Source organism: Hibiscus syriacus, unplaced genomic scaffold (genome assembly GCF_006381635.1).
Source record: "Hibiscus syriacus cultivar Baekdansim isolate YM2019G1 unplaced genomic scaffold, ASM638163v2 tig00110482_pilon, whole genome shotgun sequence".
NCBI classification, from domain to species: Eukaryota; Viridiplantae; Streptophyta; class Magnoliopsida; order Malvales; family Malvaceae; genus Hibiscus; species Hibiscus syriacus.
The window spans coordinates 2,272,333-2,294,745 of NW_024062758.1; the positions used below are offsets into that span (position 1 = coordinate 2,272,333).

Sequence of the window (22,413 nt, forward strand, 5' to 3'; positions counted from 1 at the left end):
CAAAATGCTTCAGAATATGATCCTACAAAAACCCTCCAAATAAATCAAAAGCTTGGGAAAATGTTAAACGTACCTGCCTCAGATCTCCACGCCCAAATCTAAGTAACATAGGATTGAAGAATATTCAACAACTTTGAGAATTCTCTAACATCAATCTCATAATCTATTCATCATCATAAAACTGAGTTCATAAATGGATAAGATACAAAAGGGCAAGCAATTGCATTATACGTAGCATGCTTTGACTATTTATCACTTGTGTATAACTGTGAGCAGCCACTTCACTAGCAATTAACATTTACAATTGAATAGCTTAGCGAGAGTTCCTCAATTTCAAGTTGCAGTAGCAAATTACAGAGTAAAATGTGTTAATGTTGGGAGTCGACTTGCCTAAAGCAATGACCATCCTCCATGAAATTTAAGACATAATCCCATGAATATATGGATACTACCCTCACCAAACAGCCCAATCCGAAAGGAAATTCCAATATTTGTGAACTTCAAAAGGCGAGAGCTTTATCGTTAATCCAGTGAAATAAAGATGGCAGCATCAATGTGTGAAAAATATTCGTCAGAAAGGGCATGAAGTAGCTAGAGAAATCAGCCACAAACAGTCGGTAACAAAAATGCAAGCCGCTACAACCCAGCAGGTAAAGATAACTACTTAAGTAATACTTTTCCCATCTTCTCCAAATACACGGCTTGTGACATCACCGAGATCCCAGCTGAAAGATAAAGAAAAATAACGCCAGAAGCAACTAAGATCTCACTTTCTCTGGAGCTGCATAAAGGGGGAGAAAAGCAGAAAATTGTAAACAGCCGGATACTGCAACCAGGCTTGTTTGGCATTTATCATTTTCATGACAATGAAGGAAGAAATTTAATAAACCTGTTATCTCGTGTAGCCAGAAGTATGGTTAGTGCAGCCATCTGTGTGGCAGTTTTCCACTTCCCCAGCTTATTTACAGCAACAGCCTGATCCACGTGTCAAACTCAAGAAATAAGCTATAGGCAAAACTCAATCATTTCCTAATTCAAGATATTAGTAAAATAGAAAGTTGTTTGACATCCAAGAGAGAGAAATATACCTCTGAAATTTTACTATTCTGAGAAGCAGCCCATTCCCTAACAGCAGACATAGTTATCTACAAGCAAAATAGAAACAATTTGTAAGATATTTATAACTAATTCATACATGTATAGAACATCATCAGCTATGGTATATATTACCTCCCTTCCTATAATGGCTATTGACGGTACATTCAGTAACCATGGCGCTTGCCCAAACATGGCAACATTCAAAGGTTTTGAACATAGTAAAACCAGTGTAGCAGCAACCATAAGCTACATTAAACAGGCACGGGATCAGATGAAATGCTCACTGCTTCAGACAAGTCACTACAATGACTTTGGCCATTAAACTCTATCTAATAAATAACTTGAATGTTCGGAAAATAAAAAAACTACTCACCTTGTCAGCGACGGGATCCAAAAGGGCACCAAGGGCAGAACATAACTTCATCTGAAAGAAATCATAAAGATTTTACTCAGTTAAATTGTATAGAATAATTACACTCTTATAAAATGAGAGGAAAAAGAAAGGATTCCATAGAGTTTTGAAAAGGAGAGTGGCAGAAGGCATACTTTTCGAGCAATGTACCCATCAAGCCAATCAGTTATAGCAGCAGCCAAAAATAAACTAGTAGTAGCAGTCCTTCCCCACCAACTATCAACAGAAAAGGCTAAAAGAAAAATGAAAACCATTTTTTGTTAGTCTCAGTGCACACGGAGTTTTCGCATTGGCGTGCAATTAACAATTGCCACAAAGAATTCGGAAGTACACTGATCATACAACTAATAATAATCCATACATTTCTTTACACCATCTAAGCCATACTACATTGCAACCTATCGTCATTGATTGTCATAATTCACATGAGCAGAATCATCAAACACAAAATAAAGCTATAATTGCCAAAACTCATCAGTATTATCAGAGGTCGACTCCAAGGGACATCAAAATTACAGACAAAATACCAGACATACACATAATTAATGAGCAAACAAACCAGCTGACATAAACATACACATACTGGCTAAGCATATTATGTCTTAAACATATGATCTAAACATACAATTAACCCATAGGAAAACAAACAAACAAAACTTGGAGACTAAGTTTTTTAACCAAACTAAACAGATAAAAAAAATTGAAGGTCTAGACAATGGAGGAAACAACAAATCATGATTGCATTGCCTCAAAACTTGAAATGCCATTTTCAAATCATCATCATCAATACTAGAAATTTCAAATTAAATTCAACGAGCGAGTGATTAAGAAAAAAATATAAAATCGCAACTCACAAAAAATCAGCTAAAACAATGCTTTTTATGAAATTCGAGAAAAAGAAACTGAACTGAAAATCAGCACCGGCACTGCGGCGACGCGGCCGAGTGTTAAAATAGTGGGCAAAGTTAAAATTTTAGAACAATTATTAGAATAAGCTAATCTAGGCTGGAGTGTTAGTTGCTCCTGCATCAAAGGCTTCGATTCCATATCCACGAGAATGTCGGAAGGCCCGGAATCCGACCCGTTAAATATTCCTTTATCGTTTGTTTAGAAGAGGGAGATAAACGCTTGTGGAAAAGCAACGCAGATCTAGTAAAAGGAAGTAGGTTTTTATGGGGAATGTAGGGAAGGCTAAATCGAACCTAGGGTTTAAAAGGGAGCTACAATGCGCCGGGATACATGGAGAGATGATGGAGCCCGTGTGGTGGTTATGGTTTGGAGTTTGGAATACCAAATTTACATGATTCACGAAGTTTGAGGTTCTGGACCAAATTATAAAATTAATTAAAATTTTGATTTTTTTAGATTAATTCTAAATTAAATTCATTGATTTTAATAATTAAATAAATATTATTTTTAAAAAAAATTAATTTCTAACATCTATATTTATAGGGTGTTTGTATATTCATTGTCAATTAATTAAAAATATTTAAACATTTTATTTTCTAATTACCTCTTTCTAATAAAAAATTAACTGATTTGGAACTAGATAATTTAATTTGGAATTTTGGATTCAAAATGCATCAGTTAAATTATTTAATTAATTAATTATAATTCAGTATTATCATTTATTTATAGTTTTGATAAATTTAATAATTAAAAGATTATTTAAGCTCCATTATTCGATTGGGTGGTGAAGGAGCTCCCCCACTACTTATTTTGTGTGGGTTTGAACTTGGCGCGTGCGAACAAATGAATTTTTGTGTTTATTGGGTTGGTCTGATTGGCAATGCAGTTTTGTGTTTATTGGGCCGTCTAATGAAATATTGATTAGGGTTGAATCTAAGTGAGGGGTGGCTTAGTGGGACTCGATGATAACTTGATTTGGGGTCCGGTTAATAATGTTTTTAAAAGTATTTTCAGTTAAAAAGATCGTTTTAACTGCAAAATCAATGTTAAATGGGTAAAAAATTTATTAAAAAATTAGGTAAAAAACGATAATTTCAAACCAACCGTAGAAGTTAGGATTTCTATATTTTTCATTTTCAACATTACGTTTCGAAGTAAACTAAATTTTACCCTTGCTAATGCATAAACTAAACTCATTTATGTATTTAAATTTTACTTTAATAATTTAATACTAACATCCTTAAAAAATAATTTATTGTTTTTAATAATTTATTTTAATTATTTAAAAATAAAAAAAAAATTATTTATATATTAGAATATTGATAATGATTTATATAATAATATATTTTTATTATAGTTATATTTTTTATTTGTATTTTTATATTTTTATTATAGTTTAAATTGATATAATTCATATATAATAATAATTTTTTTTGAATTTGTTATAGTTTAAATTGATATGATTCATATATAAGCGTAAGCATAATTTAAATGTTATATTTTTAATTTACAATATAATGTCTATAATGAATATTTTATCTTTTTAAACTCACTTTTTAACAATAATATAAAACAATTAAATTTTAAACTCCACTTTTATTAAAAAAATACTTTTAAAAATTCATTTTTACAGCATATTTAAAATTCACTTTTTAAAAATTATACTAAACTGTTTCTAGATTTTTTATTTTATTTTGAAAAAGACTTGATAGTTGATTACAGTTCAGCTTGCTGCATCTTTTCATGAATATAAGTAATAAGAAAACCTATAGTCATGGACTTCTATGATGGTAAATCAGTCGACTCGCGTTTGAATGTTATTGAATTTGATTTGATTATAAAAATTTAAAATTAAATTTAATTCAATTTAAAAATTTATTCTCCGCTCAAACTTGAAAAGTGAAACTTGAATTTAACACAAACCTTAATTATATTAAAGTCTTATATTATATTTTTTAAAAACATATAAATCTTAATATTATTAATAATTTAATATAAAAAATTAAAATATTGATATATTATTTTTAAATTACTTGTAAATTTTTAGACTCGAATATTAAGTAGTTCGCTTCAATTTGTTAAGAATTAAAGTTGAATTTAAATTCGAATCAGATCTATTCAATTTAAATATTAATTGAATTAATCTATCTTGCTAGTTACAGCTCTATGAAATATCTTACCTTAATTGAAGAGTTTATATGTCGGACGGCATAAACATAAGAATAAATTTGATGTATATATAAATAGAAGAATGAGAAGATATTAATTTTCAAAATAAAATTAGTATTGAAAGTAAATTGCATGATTTGCTTACGACACCAACATTTTTTTTTTGACACTTTATGCTAAATATATCATATTTGGAGAATGCATTTTTTTCATTAATATTAAAATTAAAGGTACACAAATAATCTCACGACTATAAAATGTTATTTTGTTAATACCTCAAATTATTAAAAATTACAATATAATCTTTCAATTATTAGGTGTTGTTTTGTTGAATCCCTCTACCATTAAAAGTCACAAAATAGGGGGCCGATTATTTATATGTTCCAAACTTGTCCATTTTCATTAAAAAATCGACGGTTATCTGAGTTTAACATTAACATGTTGACTGTGATATGATAGTCATTTGAGATTATATAATTATATTTTTGTCATATTTCAGTCGGCATATTAACATATAACTCAGATTTACGTCATTTTTTAACGTGAACGAGTTTGAAACATATTATTAGTCGAGGATGTAACACACGACCCACTACGAGTCAAAGTGTCACTATACGGTATTTAGTACAGACTTTCGCATGGTCTAGACTCGACTAACCACAAAAACATAATTACTTAGACACTCCATATATTAAATGTTATACAAAAGCAATAGAGTAAATCCCAAATTCCAAACCCCATATACAATTCAAAAGATAAACTTAGACACGTACATACCACATACATGGATACTTCGAGTCCAATAAAAGAATCTAGAAATGTACTATGACAACAAGCGTCAGGGTTCCACTGCGATGACATTCTTAGGTTAATATCTACAACTGAGATGCTGAGAAGAAAATCATTAAAATAAAAATAACGAGCTATTATGCCCAGTAATGAACTAAAGCTCTGAACAAAATTCTTATCACATTATTTGTAACACTTTAATTTAGGGGCTAAATTTTAGTAATTTTAAAGGATTGAATTTAATTGGTATTTTGGAAGAAATTGAGGATTAAATTGTAAATTTTCAAAGTTGACAGACTATTTTAAGAAGTATAATAAATTCAATGGCTAAACTCATAATTTAACCATTTTTTTTGTATGTTGAAAATATAAACTCATTTCCCATGTTTTTGCATAGAATTTTCCCAGTTTTCCTCTCCTTTTGACCCTCCTTTGAGCTCCTATCTACTCACCGTCTGGCCTCCGTTCGATGAATCGAAACCATCATCGTGTTCGTTGTCGACCGATGAACAAAACCCCTCAAATCTTTCATCGTAAACCGTCATCATTCGTCGTTAATTTCAGTCGGAAGTATCGTCGGTTTTAACTCTATTTTAGTTGTTTTTTCGTCGATTAACGTTGATTCAGCCACCCGTTTTCGACACCTCTTACGCCATCGTGTTTCTTGCATCATTCTGAGTCCACTGGTGTCCTCCATGTCTCCATCGTCGCCGACGCGTGGAGAGGTGAGGAAGTCAAAGTTTTTTATGTTTCGGAATCGAACTCTCCACCATTCAAAATTATGAAGCGAGCTTGGTAAGTGTCTCAAAATGCCTTAAAATAATTTTTAGAAATTTTTCCAGGAATTTTTTGACACCCCACGCGCAGGGGCGCGTGGGGAAGGTTGGGTGCGCGTGTGGACAGAAAAAAAATAAATAAATCGGTTTGATCGGTCTGACCAGACCCAACCCGACCCGACTGACCACCGTTGACCGTTGACCGGTGTTGACCACCTTTGACCATAACTTTGACCGGCGTTGATCGGCCGTTGACTTTTTTCGAGTATACCTATTCTGATGTTTTTTGACGTTCTGAATCCGTTTTTGGAGTCCATTTCGCCAAATTCGAACCCGATAAGCTGTTTTCACTGATTTATCATCCGATTCGATCCGTTTCTCGGAATTAAGCCCCGGTTTTTATGAAATTTATATTGTTATGTATTTGAGAAATTATTGGAAGTTGAATTAAGGATCGAGGGTGTTCGAATGGAATTTAATGGTCGATCAGTATTGTACGAAAATCGAGGTAATATGTTACTACATTTTCATGCTTTATGGAACATATTGATATTGGTAAATGCATTAATAAACATGTTTGGTCTCATTTGGGTTTTTAATTAATTCATACACTCGATATGAATGCGGTAAAAATTCAGTAACTGAATATGGTTCGGATAATTAATATAAGAAATTGATGGATTGTTAGAATTAAATTATGAGTTTTGTGATTAGTGATAAAGGAATTAGCATGAATTTGTAACATATAATTTATGTCATCAAAGGTTAAATGTTAAAGGTACTTGGATGAAAAATTATGAGAATACTCTGGTAGGGTAAAATTACGAAAATACTATTATGTTGTATGATGACAAGAATTGTCCCTGGAAGTTAGTTAATAACTCTGAAAAGACATATTGATCCGATAAAATTTCAGATGTGCATAAGAAATGCTAGTTTTGCTTAGAAATTTTGGATAACTGGTTTTTAACCCCAAGAGGGTTTGTGCATTATGCTAGAAGTCTGTTAAGGAAATCATTTCAAGATCAAAGAATGTTCAGGAAAGCAATTAACCATAGGATCTCTAAATTATATTATTCTCGTTAAGAGTAATATCGAAGTTATTTGGTTAAGAAATTACGAAAATGCCCTTGAGAGATAAAAATAGTCTGAGTTGACCCTGAATGAGAAAATACTTTGAGGATTCATACTTAACTCGATAAATTACGGATTTAAATGTTAAGATCATGTCTTTTGTACAGAAAATTCCTGATAATCTGTTGGTAACTTCTGAGAAGACAATTGACCTGAAAATCTCCGAGTTAAGAATAAATTAATGAGGGTGCTCTTTTTTCAGAATTGTTCGAAAGGTCTGGAAAATATGATACGTTTGAATTAAATAATAAGATCATATGGAAGGAAATGATTGTAATACACCAGATCTGTAGAATGACCAAAATACCCCTGTAATGGAAATGACCAAAGAATATCACCAAGCTCATGAATAAATAGATATCCTCGAGCTCTGTAATGAATGTTATAAAACTGAACACCAAAATGACCAAAATACCCTTATGGACTATACTAAGTAAATGTCTTGGATTAATTAAGGAGTCCAAATAAGCATAGGTGTTGGACTACCTTTAAAAGTTATGGAACACAACTTAAGTGAGTTGATCAATCTTAATGATATGTCAGTACCTGAACGACATAGATATTACTTGAATGTGTGTTCGTCTTCTCAAGTTTGGCTCGATGATAATTTTGAAAGTATTCAGCTCAGCTCAACTCTATATCACATTCAGTACTAAGAATTGAATATTTGTTTGACAAATCAACCACGAGGACCGAACTGAATGAAAGTACAATATGTATCCAAAATTCAGAAAACGTCCGAATTACTCTGAAAAATCATGAAGTAACGGGAATATATTTGACTGTTAGATGAAATAAGTAACCTCAATGGCTAAGGATTAAATAAGTGATTGGATGAGTCTGGAAACGTTAATAAACTTACATGATGTAGTGTTCTTATGGGTCATGAACTACAAATCAAGTACGTCAGCATTTTATTATATCGTTGAAGCGTGGAAATGAAATAAAGACCCTTGGAAAACCCATTCAGCGATGACTCAAAAGATGAATTATGGACATTAATTGTAGTTATTAAAGAGTGGGTACCTAAAAGGACAAATATTGAACCGTTCAACATGCATTAGTTATGGGAGTTGTCAGCTTGAGTTATTTCGATAATCCGATAGATCGACACAGACTGTAAATGTCCTCAACCTTCATTTCTTCCTTATCAGCTCAAGTATCTTTCTAAATAATTGATGATTACATCAGTTATTGAACTCTTCCAATAGTGATTCTAAATTCTGACATTCTATCAGTATACTGAAGATCTGTGTTTATCTGCCTGCTAAGATTATCCAATACCTCTTAATAACATCTGTAAACTCTGGTGTGTTCCCTAATCACATGAATATTTTATCTGATTTCCGATTTGAATTCTGTTACGATACCTGACATGGATTCTGATTTGATACTTGACCTGGATTCTGATCTGATACTTGACCCGGATTCTGATATGATACTTGACCTGAATTATGTTTTGATTTTTGATATATCCGTTTATGGACGGAATATGTTTCATTTGGGGGTATTGTTGGAGGAAGAATACTTGCAGGCTCTTTGGCTTTGTGCTCAGGGCCTTACTAGACGTGACAGGGTTGTATGGTTCTGGGGAACCTACACATTTTGGTCGTGTTCGGTTGGGGGAATTAATATGGTTTTTGAATTTTAAAAATATATTTTAAAAAGATCTGTATCTTTTCACTGGTTTTGTGGGAACACACTAGATAATCTATTATGATCTCCTGAACTCAGTCACCCGAAATATTTCTCTGAACTGAAAGCTCACTGTCTGTTACTACTTGAAATATCAGTTTAGTTTCCGCTCAACGTAAAGATCTATAGATGTATGAACCGATAAGGAAATATATGTTTATTTGTATCTGCATGTTCTTCAGCATCATCTGGTAGTTATGTATTATTGAGCTTTCCGAAGCTCACTCTATTACTCACCATTACAGGTTAAAAGAATTGTACCAGTGCAGTTATCAACTTCAGTAAGGGAGTTCTTTCGGTGTTGCTTGCAGAGTACGGTACATTTGATTAGGGGGCATGTAATTGTATTTTGTTTTATATACGAGTCTGAAAATCTGTTTTACTTTTGCATACTAATAAATCATTTTATAAGTTACAAGTTTAAACAAAAGTTTTAAATTTTCTGCTATTTTTACATTGAGTCGCTCCAGTGGCCCTAATATGACACTCCAAATCATATCAGGTTACCCGCATCGGTCTGAGGGGGTTACATTATTAACATCGTAATCAATTTCTCGAATAATACAAATATTTCTATCGAGAATTATGATTAGATGTTTACGTGCGAGACACTCTAGTCCTTCGGGACTCCCGTGTGGGACATCCGAAATAGATACGATTAAGCGCTCTCATGTGTGTCGCTCTAATCCTTTGGGGTTCTCATCTGAGACACCCATAATGATCATGATTAGGTGCTCCAGTGCAAGACACTCTAACTTTCTAGGACTCCCGTGCAAGTCACCCAAAATACATATGATTAGGCGCTCCCGTGCAAGTCGCTCTAATCCTTCAGGAATCTCGTACGAGACACCCGAAATGATTATGATTATTCACACAAATTGATATATGTGTGTATATATATATATATATATCATCAAACTATTTTTACTTTTCTTCTCTTTTCTTTTTCTCCTTTTTTTTTCTATCAACATAGTCTTGCAATTCATTTTCAGCTCAATAGTATATGTACTCCCATGAGAGTATCGATACTACATTGGAAGGATATCAGTACTAAGGCGAATACCGATACCAAAATGACTTACTAGAATCTTTAATTTTCAAACATTTTCATAGAGTATCGATACTCACCCAACAATATCGATACTAGAACTCACAATATCGGTATTGTCTTGATATTTTCGCCCAAATTCTTTAGAAATCTCTAGGGTACTGATATTGTTCTAACAGTATCGGTACTTGAACCTAGATTTTCAATTTTTCAAAAGCTTAAAATGTTATTAGGGTCTTATAACCCCTTCCATTCATGCTTATCTTATGAAAGGTTTGTGTTTTGCACGTTTTATCTAATTATAACCCATGAAACATAAAAAACAAGAGTTCATTACCTTTACACAAAAGTTATGGATGAAAGGCTCATTCTTCAACCTCTAACCTTTCCTTTTGCTTTTAGATTTTGATGGTTCCCAATTTCTTTTCCTGGAATGGACAAGCATTAAACCAAAGAACAAAAACGATTAAATTATAAAATATAAATCATGTGACTTCTTCATACCTTATTCAACCCTAACATCCCCTCTAACCTTTACAATCCAAGATAAATCTTTACCTCACGACTCCAAAATATTAAAATGAAACCATCAACTCAATCCTACGTCGCTCCAATTTCCAACAATAAAAATATTGGGATGCTAGGAAAAACAAGATTTTGGAAAACTCAATGGAGCTTCAAGTCTCCCTCCCTTTATAACCACACGGCACTTTCCCACATAATGGGAAAAGTTTCTAGCCGCTCATTAAATAATGGCCTAATTACCCAACAAGTCCCCTCATCCTATGTTTCTCGAAATTAACTCACTTGGGCTTATTATTGGGCCCATTAATTTTTTTCTATTACTATTCTCTAATGCCCACTCCCCTCTCTTTAAATCTTTAAATTAAAATGTTCCCAAATTTAATTACTCATTATTTTAATTTGATTCATACCCGACCAGAGGAACTCAGCTAAACAACTCACTTAGTTAAGGGAAACAACTCACTTAGTTAAGGGACTATTTTATAATTTTTAATAGTCGATAGACTTAATAAAGTAGTACTCCATTTATATATTTTATCCTAAAATTTAATTACTTTCTCTTTCCCAAAAATATTAATTATTTTCTATCCACTCACTTTTAATCTTCTATTATTTATCCAATCTATAATTTTCAACACACCGTTCCATTTCTCCCGAAATTAAAACCCTCCATAAAAAATAATCAAAATATAAAATAAATTATATCATAAATCATTAAAATATAAATTTAATATTAACTTTGTTATTAAACTTTAAATTAACGTAACTATAATATTTATTATGGTTTAATTTTTAATTTAATATTATGACGTTAATTTCTTAATGATTAAATGATATAATACTTTAATGTTGATGTGGAACTGGCGTAGGTTTTAGTAAATTGATTTTTTGTTCTATTTTATCATTTTATTCATTAAAATTATGATTTTATTTCTATTTTATCGTTGAAAAGCATCTCTCGGGTTTGAGACCAACGTACTTTGAAATCGGACCGATCCAACTGTCGGATGAGAAGATCGAGAGTGAAAAGATCAGACGGTTTTCAGCCGATTTGTGAAGATTGCAGTGTTTTTCTGTGAAACCAAGGCCATATCCGAGTTCCTAGCGCCGAGACGAATATTCCCTTGAATTTTGGCGTCGAATGGCCACCGGAGAACAGTGGTAGGCGGTGGTTTTCTTTTTCCCGACGAAGCACTGTAGCCTTCTTTCTCTTTGTTTATGTTTGGAGTTATAAACAAAATAAGCTTTTTCAAAAAAATTATGCTTTATGTACACATGTATTAATAATGCATTGGTCATATTGTACATGAAGCCATTTTAATTTTGAATGAATCTTGAGTTGGCCTCTTTCCATGGATTATTGCATTTTAATCCATTGTGTTTGCCTTTGTATGATAATAGGATGTTATGCTTGGGGTCTTCAATTTTTTGTTCATTTTGGTCACTACCTTGGGGTTTAATGTTTAAAGCTTTATGGTTTTATTGCTTGTTAGTCCCTTTTTTTTAATTCAATTTAGTCCATTAAAATAGTTATGTTCATTTATTTTATGTTTTTTGGTTTGAGTATGTCATTTATAGCTTCCTTGCTATTCAATCATCGGTTGTCATTTTGCCTCTTAATAGTTGTGTTATTATGTCATCTGTGTATGTTGTTATACTATATGTATTATCTACCTTTTTTGCATTATATGCATAATATAATATTATATACATAATTACTACTAAGTATACTTCTTCTTCTTATTATTATGCTTGCTTTATAAATAAATAAATATGTATACATGGGTACATTTTATTTTTATTAAAATTAATATTTTAAATAATTATAAAAGGCTTATTTTTTATTATTTGCTAATATTTTTTATTTTTTTATTTACTTGAGTATTTTTAAAAACATCTATCGTAAAATGAGTGTGAATAACACAACTTGATAGAAACAGCTCGATTCGATACAACATTCAAATAAAAAGTAAACATGAAATTTAAAATAAAATGATTTTATTTTCCTGCCTTTAATTTAAAGTAAACATGAAATTTAAAATAAAATGTTATATAAAGTAAACATTCAACTTGATTTTATTTTAATCAATGGGTACATTCGTTACTCTTTCATTTATTTTTTCGCATTTTTTTAATCAAAGACAATGTATCTTTATATCAAGAATTAATGGGATTGTGTCCAAAATGATTGGATAACGATTTTCGTTAATTCTTGAATTAAAAGGGCATCATTTTTAAATAAAATCGAGTGAATTAAATTTTTTAGAATCAAATATTTTACAAATAAATTCACTATTTTCAAAATTTTGTTTATTGAAATAAAAAGATCGTAATTTTAAATTTAAGGCTCGATGTAAAATTTCACTATTTTAGACATCATATAATCGAGAGGTGTCAATTTTGGGCGTTGTGGGATGCTTACCATTTCTCATGCGTAATCGACTCTCGAACATTTTTTTAAATGAATCTTTAGTAAACGCAGACCAATTTTTTTTCTTAAAAATGATTTTTCTTAAAACTGTTTTAGAACAATGTTTTTGGGTATTCGACCTACCTAACTCAAAAGTCGATGGCGATTACAAATTTCAAATTAAATTAAAATCTAAAATTTCCAAATTAAAGTCATAATTATTTTTAAATTAAATTATTTATAAAAAATGATTATGAAAAATAATTATAAGATGATATCTTAATTATGTGTTTAGTTTTTAAATCTAGTCGTATATTTTTTAATATTTTTTGTTCCTTAATAAAACGAATTGCTTCTATTTTTATATAGAAAAACTAAATTTATACGCTGTATACAATTTGTCACTGAATATATTTTTATATGAACAAGTCGGATGTTAAACAAATTCTAAAATGAAATGTAAACGCAAACAATTTCTAAAATAATAACAGTAATTTTCAGTTGATAATTTTTAAATAATCTTTCATGTTTGACTAATTTGAAGCTCCAACTTTTCTTTTTGTTCTTATCGTTATGCTTATCTGATTCAAAGAATTTTTAAGACTTATTATCTAATTTTTTTTTTCGAAAAACTGATTAATTATTATTTTATATTTGACTGAAATTCGTTGTTGTAAAAATCAAATTAAATCCATAAAATTAAACGGCTATATTGAGAATCAATCTATTTATTTCTATAAATTTCCAAAAAAAAATCAGCTGAAATTGGTATGAATTCAATTTTACATTTTCTTATTTTTTTTAAATATCTATTGATTAGTATAAACAATACTTTCTAAAAAAATAAAATAAGTAAATAATTCGATGCAATGATTTAAATAGAAAATCAAAATCCAACCGATCATTTATCACGGTGTTTAAGAAATCATTCACGTGGTAATGACGTGACGCAAACTCTTCCCTTTTTTGCATGCGCATGCCCGTCTTTCCCTGCGTTCTCCCTCCTTCTCTTGTTTCCCTTTCTCTCCTTCATTTTATCTTCGATTCTTCCCTTCCGTTGCAGAAATTCAGGCAAACGCAGCACAAAACTCTCCGAAGGATCCTCTTACCCGACGTTGTCATCCTGGAGATCTCACAGACCAATCATATCCATCCACATCATCACTGCAACAAATGACATCCCCCGCCACTACCCCTGCAACAACCACCACCATTAAAGCCGAACACAATAGGTACGCTTCTGTCGCCACGTGTCCCGTCGAATTCTTTCTCGACCTATGACAGTTACGATCGGATTCCCTTTTTCCCCTCCCTTGTTTTTAGTGAAAATATTTTGACCTTTTTTATTCCCCTTTTTAACCCGTGATTATTGATTTGGATTTGATAATGCAAAATGCGATTTAATTATTTTGCAAAAATCGAGGGAAAATATGAGCACATGGTGTTTTCTACTGCAACTCGGCAATCTTCGGGTGCCGATTTCAGGTAAATTCAAGCTCGATTGTGATTGAATTTTCCTTTTTCATGCTTCTTTTTTTTTAGTTTTGACGATCTTATTGAATTCCATCACAATTTGGTTTGGTAAATGACGAATTTTCTATCTTGTTGCTAGCGATTTAATTTATTGTTTTTTATTCGGGTAAACGTTTTTAGAGTTTGTGATCTTTCATTGAGAAAAGCCTTCATGAAACCTGGTTTTATTTTCTGTAAATTGATTGGAAACTAGTGATAATGGAAAGTAGACTATTTCGTGCCGTAAGTAGGCAATGTCTAGAAGTCGATTGCGGGTAAATTGGAGTTATTTATTGATTAACTTACATTTAGCTTTTAGTTTGATGCTTTTGCTTATTTTTTGCTATAGGTTTTGTTTTGCAGTGAGTTGTATCGTTTTGAATTTGATAAGTTTTGGTTAATAGGGCAACTCGGCAAGCAATGCTTTGGAGGCTTAATGCAAGTTTAAGTAACGTTTTCCTTAGAATGTTGTGGAAATAACAATCTTTCTTTTAAGTTTTTTCTCTGTGTGGAATAATCTGCTGATTTTTATCATTATTTTTATTTTATGGAAGAATAGTAATCTTCTGTTAAGTTGAATGCTTGTTGAACTTTTGGGGGGTTATTAAAGCTTTTATTGTTGATAGGGATTTATATGGATTTTCTGTGAGACCTCAGCTTGTACAAAGATACCTAGAATATGCTAATATCTACAAGGTATTTTTCTTGACTGTTACTGCGTTTATTGCTTTTTGTTTTAAGCTCATTGCGTTCTTTCTGCTGATTTTATTTCCATTTGTTTCCAACTCATGTATCTTGGTTAATATTGAATCTTTTCCAACCTCTCTCTCTTCCACATCGTTATGGCCTTATGGGTCCTAAAGTATTACAAACTCTGAAGTCAGAACTTTGATTTAGTCTTTTTGACTAGTTTTTTGGTAATTGAATTTGGATCAAAGTAATTTCAACTAGGATTAATAAAGGGCTTTATGACTTTAGGAAGAAGAGGAGGAAAGATCATGTAGGTGGAATGATTTCTTGGAACGTCAAGCAGAGTCTGCTGGACTGCCTATCAACGACAATTCCTTGGAGGAAGGAAAGCAGGTCTCACACATTGACGTTCCAGAGGATGGGAACAGTGAATCACAAAAGGGAGACAGAGACAATTTACACAAAAATAAGTCTGGTTCTGATAGTCTATCCGAGGATGATGATACAGAAAAAGAGAAGGTGCTGTATACACCTGAGAAAAGAGATCACCGGACCAAAATATGGACTGAAATTAGACCATCCCTTTGGGCCATTGAAGATATGATGAGTGATCGTGTAAATAAGAAAGGTAGTTTATCAAAAGAAGAGCAAGAAACCGGTCAAGCAAAACCATTATCTCCTGTAGAAGATGCTAGAGTTACAAGAGGAGCATCAGAGGAGGATTCTGAGGATGAATTTTATGATGCTGACCATCATCAGGATGCCCCTTCAATTGACAGCATAGACCCCATAAGAGGCGCTGCTCCAAGTGCAGCTTCTACAAAATCTTTGCATCCCTGGAAAGAAGAGTTGGAAGTTCTCGTTCGTGGTGGAGTACCGATGACTCTTAGGGGAGAGGTATGAATTTGATAATCCTCTCTCTCTCTCTCTCTCTTTCTCTTTATCTCTCTCTCATATGATCTTGGTCATTACAGATTTGGCAAGCCTTTGTTGGTGTAAGGACACGCCGAGTAGAGAACTACTACCAGGATCTGCTTGCTAATGAAACTAGCGCTGCCAATAACACCAATCAAGAGAGCTTCCAGTCAGATAGTAAGGGTTTAACCACCAAGTCCATATGTGGGCATGAGAAATGGAAGGAGCAGATTGAGAAGGTTGTTCCCTGTGCAGTTTGAATTTGAATTACATATTAGTTTTCTGGCAGTAGGTGCTACCTTTTTTTGGTGTTATTAGTTTGAGATTCGGAATTGGTGGTTCTAAAAACAGGATTTGCCGCGAACATTCCCTGGTCATCCCGCTCTGGATGGTGATGGTAGAAATGCTTTGAGACGGTTACTTACAGCCTATGCGACATAACCCCTCGGTGGGATACTGCCAGGTACTAGGTTCAGAAATATGTTAGCTATGATCGTGGTTGCAGTGTTTTGGTTTTTTGGTTTAAGTGTTTCTCTGCAGGCCATCATTCCCTGGTCATCCCGCTCTGGATGGTGATGGTAGAAATGCTTTGAGACGGTTACTTACAGCCTATGCTCGACATAACCCCTCGGTGGGATACTGCCAGGTACTAGGTTCAGAAATATGTTAGCTATGATCGTGGTTGCAGTGTTTTGGTTTTTTGGTTTAAGTGTTTTCTCATGCAGGCCATGAATTTCTTTGCTGCCTTGTTACTCCTTTTGATGCCTGAAGAAAATGCATTCTGGTAGGTAGAGAGACTCGGATGTGAAAATTCCTTGCAAATCCAGTATATATTGTTTTGTGAAATTCATTTTTCTTAAGGTTACAGAGCAGATCATATTTTGTTGCTGGAGCATTATAGTTTTTGTTATCCCTATTATTTGCATGTTTTCTTGTCTTGTTTATTTGGTGCAGGTTCTCTACTTTTAATTGCAAGCATATCATTTAATTTTTAAAATTAAGTGCACAGTTGGTTTTATATTCTTCAAGTTGTGGTATATACTTCAGGACTTTGATGGGAATTATTGATGAGTATTTTGATGGCTATTTCTCAGAGGAAATGATTGAGTCTCAGGTAAATATTTTTGCATTGCTCCTTTTTCTCTTTGTTGATTGGTTTATACTATCTGCTTCTCCTAAATAAGATTCTTAAAGTCGATGATGAAATAATTATGCTAGATCTATCTTAGTAACATTGTGACCTTTTGTTAGGTTGACCAACTTGTTTTTGAGGAGTTGGTGCTTGAGAGATTTCCAAAATTTGGTGTGTCTTTTCAATATTTGTTCTTTGTTGTGTTTCAATTTTTTCAGATGTTCTCTTTACATTATGTTTTCTGGGCAGGCAGTTTATGATTACAATTTATGCTTATTGCAGTCAATCATCTAGATCACCTGGGAGTTCAAGTGGCTTGGGTTACTGCACCGTGGTTCCTTTCCATTTTTATGAACATGCTTCCATGGGAAAGTGGTCAGGTTCCATGCCATGTCCTTTAGCAATATTTAATGGGTGCCTTTGTTGTCATTTTACTGATGTTTTACTACTTATTAATAATTGGAATAACCAATGCTTATTTACAAGATTCCTGATGGATTTGTCCTCATTACAGTGCTTCGAATCTGGGATGTGTTCTTGTTTGAAGGAAATCGTGTTATGCTTTTTAGGACAGCACTTGCTCTTATAGAGTTTTATGGTATGGGGTAAAAGACAATAGAATTTGGAATTTTATGATTTCTTTTGGGTAATTGAAGCCTTAAAATTGTGACTGAATTACTGTTTTAATCTACAAAATGTAACCTAATTATTTTACAGGCCCTGCACTACTTACAACTAAGGATGCGGGAGATGCAGTTACTTTGCTACAATCATTGGTTAGCTCAACATTTGACAGTAGTCAACTCGTATTGACAGCTTGTATGGGTTACCAAAATGTAAATGAACAAGCATTATGTGAGTTAAGAGAGAAGCATCGGTCATATGTAAAAGCTGCAGTTGATGAAAGAATAAGGGGGCTTCAAATTTGGAAGAAATCTCAGGGCCTGGCATCTAAGTTATATGGTTTTAAGCATGATCCTAACTTGCTGCTTACAGAAACAAATAACACAACTGGTTGATTAAAAAACTAATGAGAATTTCTCTCGTACAGATTCTGATTCAATTAATGTGGATGAAGTTCTTAGTAGTTCGGCAGGAGATGCTAAGCCGAATCCTGTTCCAGATCTTCAACAGCAGGTAGTGTATAGTTTCTCCTCTTAATCGATATGATATTTCATTACGGACCAAACAAAATGTTTATAGGGTATGGTATTTGTCTGATTACTACTGATTTATCTTCATTGGGCAAGTTGAGGAGGCAGTAAGCTACATCATACTCAAAAATGTATTTTGCTGCCTTATGTTCATGCAGGAGATTCTGTTGTGCTGTTTTATGATGTTTCGGTCTTAATTTATTATAAACAATCACACGCAGGCTGTAGGATTAAAGGCTCGGTTGTGCAGGTTGCTGGAAGAGAAAAGTTCAGCTGTCTTCAGGTTAATAATTTAATGTACTTATGTTCGTAGTTTGAAGATCTGTTACTCACTTGCTCTTACCTCTTTTATAACGATTGATATCTTTGCTGTGCCCTAATGTTTTATAAATTGGATATATCCAAATATTTAATAGCATTTTATGCTTGAATTTATGTGTGATTTAATTTGAAATAATCTTCTATCTTATGCCTAAAAATCCCATGGAAAATATGACTCTGATTTCCTCACTTGTGTCAGGTCTGAGGCGCTGGAGACGGCATTGATGGAGATGGTTAAGCAGGACAACCGACGCCAATTAAGTGCTAGGGTAAACAGGAATATCTTTAATATTGACAGTTCAGTTAACATTAATATAATTCTTTAATTATTGTTCAATTTGCTAAAATTTACAGTCAACTACTAATTTGTTCTTGATATAATTAGTAAACAATGTCATTCACACATTCCCATCATGCAACATATTTTGCTTGCTTTTATTGCTTTTACCTGGCTCCTTGGGCATCTTCATGAAATTTCATGTTAGATTCTCAACGTGCATTCTATCTCTAGCTACTTTAATATACAATTTGATTAATGCTATTGCCTCAACCGTCTAAGAAATCTGTGTTTCTGGTTTTCATGACTCATGCCAGAATCATACCTATATGTTTTGATGAGAGTATTTTTCTGACTTGAAAGTTGCTAGTTGTTTTCTTCAGATGAATAAATTGTGTACTGAATATCTGCTTTTCATCTTTAGGTGGAGCAACTAGAGCAAGAAGTTGACGAGCTTCGTGAGGCACTCTCTCAGAAGCTTGAACAAGAAAATGGAATGCTTCAGGTTGATTTATTTTCCTCGTGTTCAAGAGTATGAAGATCATCTTCTTCTCTTGATATACAGTCTCAATGATAATGAAATCTGTTACTAATTTCATAGGTTTTAATGCGTGTGGAGCAAGATCAAAAGGAAACAGAAGATGCTCGCATGTTCGCTGAACAAGATGCAGCTGGACAAAGATATTCTGTTGAAGTGCTTCAGGTGCACAGTGCGATAAAAATTCCTGTTTTTTAATGTAATTTTGTCGGTAAATATTTTCTAAATTTTTCTCTTCAATCCTGAATATTAGCAATAGTATTTCATTTTGCTTTATGTCAATGGTTTCAAACTATAAACAAATCATCTTTTACTAAGTACAAAAGTTATCTTTTTTTTCTCCACAATAAACTTCCCATCAAAACTTACATTGCTGAGGAAACTAACATTGTTTTGAGTTATAACATTTTTATGGAGAAAAGTTAGCAAATATAATATGCATTTTTCTTCGTCCAATCTCTGCTTTTGGAGTCAACGTTTACGTTAATGCAGGAAAAATATGAAGAGGCCATTACTAAACTTGATGAAATGGAGAAAAGAGTGGTACTGGCAGAATCAATGTTAGAGGCTACCTTACAGTTCCAGTCTAGGAAAAGTAAAAATCAACCTTCTCTTTCTCCACGGTGTGTGGTTGACACTCAAGTTCAAATATTAAAAAACATTTTGTTGCGGATAAAAAATCCAGACCGGATTGGCCGGCTCTCTATAGTTGAACTAAAAAAATTAGGGAACCGCCTGAAACCGGTTAAAAACTAGCAAAACCGGTACAAGTGATTTTTTTTTTAAATTTTTTTAAAACACAAAAATCAGGCTTTTCCATTATATTTTGGTTCATGTTCATCTTTTGCTTTTTGTAAATATAAAATTTCCTAACTGTTTGGGGTTTTATTTTATTTTCCTTAATTTTTGAAAATTCTAATTAATTTTTAATAATCTATGTTTTAAAAATTCCCAAAAATGATCGATTGAATCATCTGATTCAACCAATTGAATTAAAAACCAGAGTCTGAAATTTACATTCTATTGGCTTGATGTGCGTATATGTTGCGGGTAGGGGTATCTCTCTTTCCTAATTTTTTGGTAACAACTTTCAAAAGCTTTGGTCTTTCCATTGCGTTAGTAGTTTTTGTTTCCCTTTTTCATTACCCACCCTCTTTCCAACAACTTAACAAAGAACAGAAAGAAAGAAAAGAAAAAAGCTTTAATTTTCAGCCCATTATTTACACTAAAATATATTATGAGCCTCTGTTTTCTTTTTGAGCTCATCATGCTTTTGAAGTGATCTCCCGCTAACAAGTATTGGCTGGTAGATCATCTCGGCCAGATTCACCACTGCGCAAGAAGCTAGAGATATCCGCCAGCAAGATCAATCTACTTGCTCGACCATTTGTAGCCAACTTGCGTGACATGATCAAGGTTACTTTTCACACACTTTTATGTTCTTAGAAGTTGTGGATGATCAGATGATTATTCTGCTTTATTAAACTGCTGTGGTGGCTTAACAATTGGCACAACTAAGCTATGTTACTGGAAATTCAGATGAGAGTATGAGCTTGATACAAGTATGTTCAGTTTTTTTATATAAAAAAATTGTTTATCTGTATGATCATATCTCCATATTCATATCTGAAATTATATTGGACGCAGATGTTGGAGACAAACAAAAATAAAGAATCTAACGTAGCAACTGAGAAACAATCAATCTAGAGAAATATTTTTGTCCTTTACATTTTAACTGTAGTTTGTTCTTCAAAATCTGTTGTCAGTCCCTGTACTTTGGTAGAGTTTGAGATTTAGTATGTGTACTTCAAAAGTTAGAAATTAAGTTCTCTTTATTTTTTTTTATTTAAAACGTTTAGTCTAATCATTGACACTGTTAGTATTTTCTGACAAAATTTGGTTGGTATTAAGTATGCTTTACTTTACTAAGTTCATAATGATTTACTTTTGAAGTTGAAGTCGGTATGATTGCTGAGATTGTTTATACTACTGATTGAACAAAACAGGGAAAGATCAGTAACTCTGATGGGAAGTCCTCTAGTGAGGATCAGAATATCGAAGCCCAGAAGAAAGACACAGGCTACAGAAAATAACTGCACTGATCCCAATGCACATGACACCGAAGTTCAAGGTAAGGAGTGAAACGATTGCCAGTTTGTCATGTAAATAACTAACTGCATATGTATCCTTCATTTGCTGCCTTCACTTCAATTCTTACATTCATTGATCTCTTGTATATAATTTTTCTTCTACACCGTCATTTGTCTCTTGTAAATAACCTGGGACCGGAGATGATTGTAAATCTGAAAATATATAAACCCATTTTTCCCTTGACTCAAATCATAAGCTGCAAGGGATTCGATTCTGAGATGCAAGTCATGTTCATTTCCCCCTTCTCATTCTTGGAGCGGAAGGACCAACCCAATCCACATCTCTAAACCAACTCAGTTTTAAGATGATATTCATTTTTTTTATAAGATTCGGGGATATAATCAATTTGAACCAAAGATTTAATTCTTTCATATGTATAAATCTTCTTTATTTTTGTAAACAAGGGTTGCCCCTGTTAAATAAAATCAAAATTTCACAGTTCTTTTGTTTTAAATATATCAATGTTTGTGCACAAACCATGTTACCTTTGTGGTTAAAAGAATTAGTATTATTATACTTAGACATCCTAAGTTTAAGTGCCAGAGATTGCAGAGTATTTAAACTTTTATTATCAAATATTTAAACTTTTATTATTAAATAATTAAGAGTCTTCAAAACATATACTACCACCTGTAAGCAGTCTAGACTAATCAAATATATGTTTATGTATATATTAATGTTTGTCCATCTTGCATGTGCATATGGTCTGCTGTAAAGAATGGTTTGTGCTTTAATGATCAATATCATTAAGCCGAGAT

The 22,413-nt window shown here is 32.7% G+C and overlaps 2 protein-coding genes across 2 annotated transcripts; one reads left to right on the forward strand and one right to left on the reverse strand.

Annotated features, from left to right (window-relative positions):
- Positions 1-19: 19 nt before the first annotated feature.
- On the reverse strand, positions 20-2,796 carry LOC120128924 (CDP-diacylglycerol--glycerol-3-phosphate 3-phosphatidyltransferase 1, chloroplastic-like). Its single transcript, XM_039146531.1, has 7 exons — positions 2,419-2,796; positions 1,645-1,742; positions 1,472-1,522; positions 1,231-1,344; positions 1,089-1,145; positions 890-975; positions 20-781 (listed from the first exon to the last, which is right to left on the reverse strand). Exons 1-7 carry the CDS (start codon positions 2,555-2,557, stop codon positions 661-663), a joined length of 666 nt encoding a protein of 221 aa, XP_039002462.1. The 5' UTR covers positions 2,558-2,796; the 3' UTR covers positions 20-660.
- An 11,121-nt stretch (positions 2,797-13,917) lies between these two features.
- On the forward strand, positions 13,918-21,851 carry LOC120128926 (TBC1 domain family member 10B-like). The gene is given in 20 exon segments (XM_039146533.1): positions 13,918-14,450; positions 15,104-15,173; positions 15,456-16,064; positions 16,142-16,321; positions 16,434-16,498; positions 16,677-16,728; positions 16,808-16,866; positions 17,130-17,196; positions 17,334-17,385; positions 17,497-17,589; positions 17,729-17,812; positions 17,932-18,230; positions 18,232-18,351; positions 18,590-18,651; positions 18,889-18,958; positions 19,391-19,471; positions 19,568-19,669; positions 19,997-20,127; positions 20,815-20,920; positions 21,511-21,851. Coding segments are annotated over 20 exon segments (2,481 nt in total). The 5' UTR covers positions 13,918-14,358; the 3' UTR covers positions 21,598-21,851.
- Positions 21,852-22,413: the final 562 nt, after the last annotated feature.

Bases quoted from the DNA above. Each gene is read 5' to 3' on its own strand.
- LOC120128924 (XM_039146531.1), bottom strand. From the start codon at position 2,557: ATGGAATCGAAGCCTTTGATGCAGGAGCAACTAACACTCCAGCCTAGA. The intron at 1,523-1,644 runs GTATGCCTTCTG...GATTTCTTTCAG, and splicing joins ATGGGTACATTGCTCGAAAA to ATGAAGTTATGTTCTGCCCT. The intron at 782-889 runs GTTTATTAAATT...CCCTTTATGCAG, and splicing joins CTGGCTACACGAGATAACAG to CTCCAGAGAAAGTGAGATCT.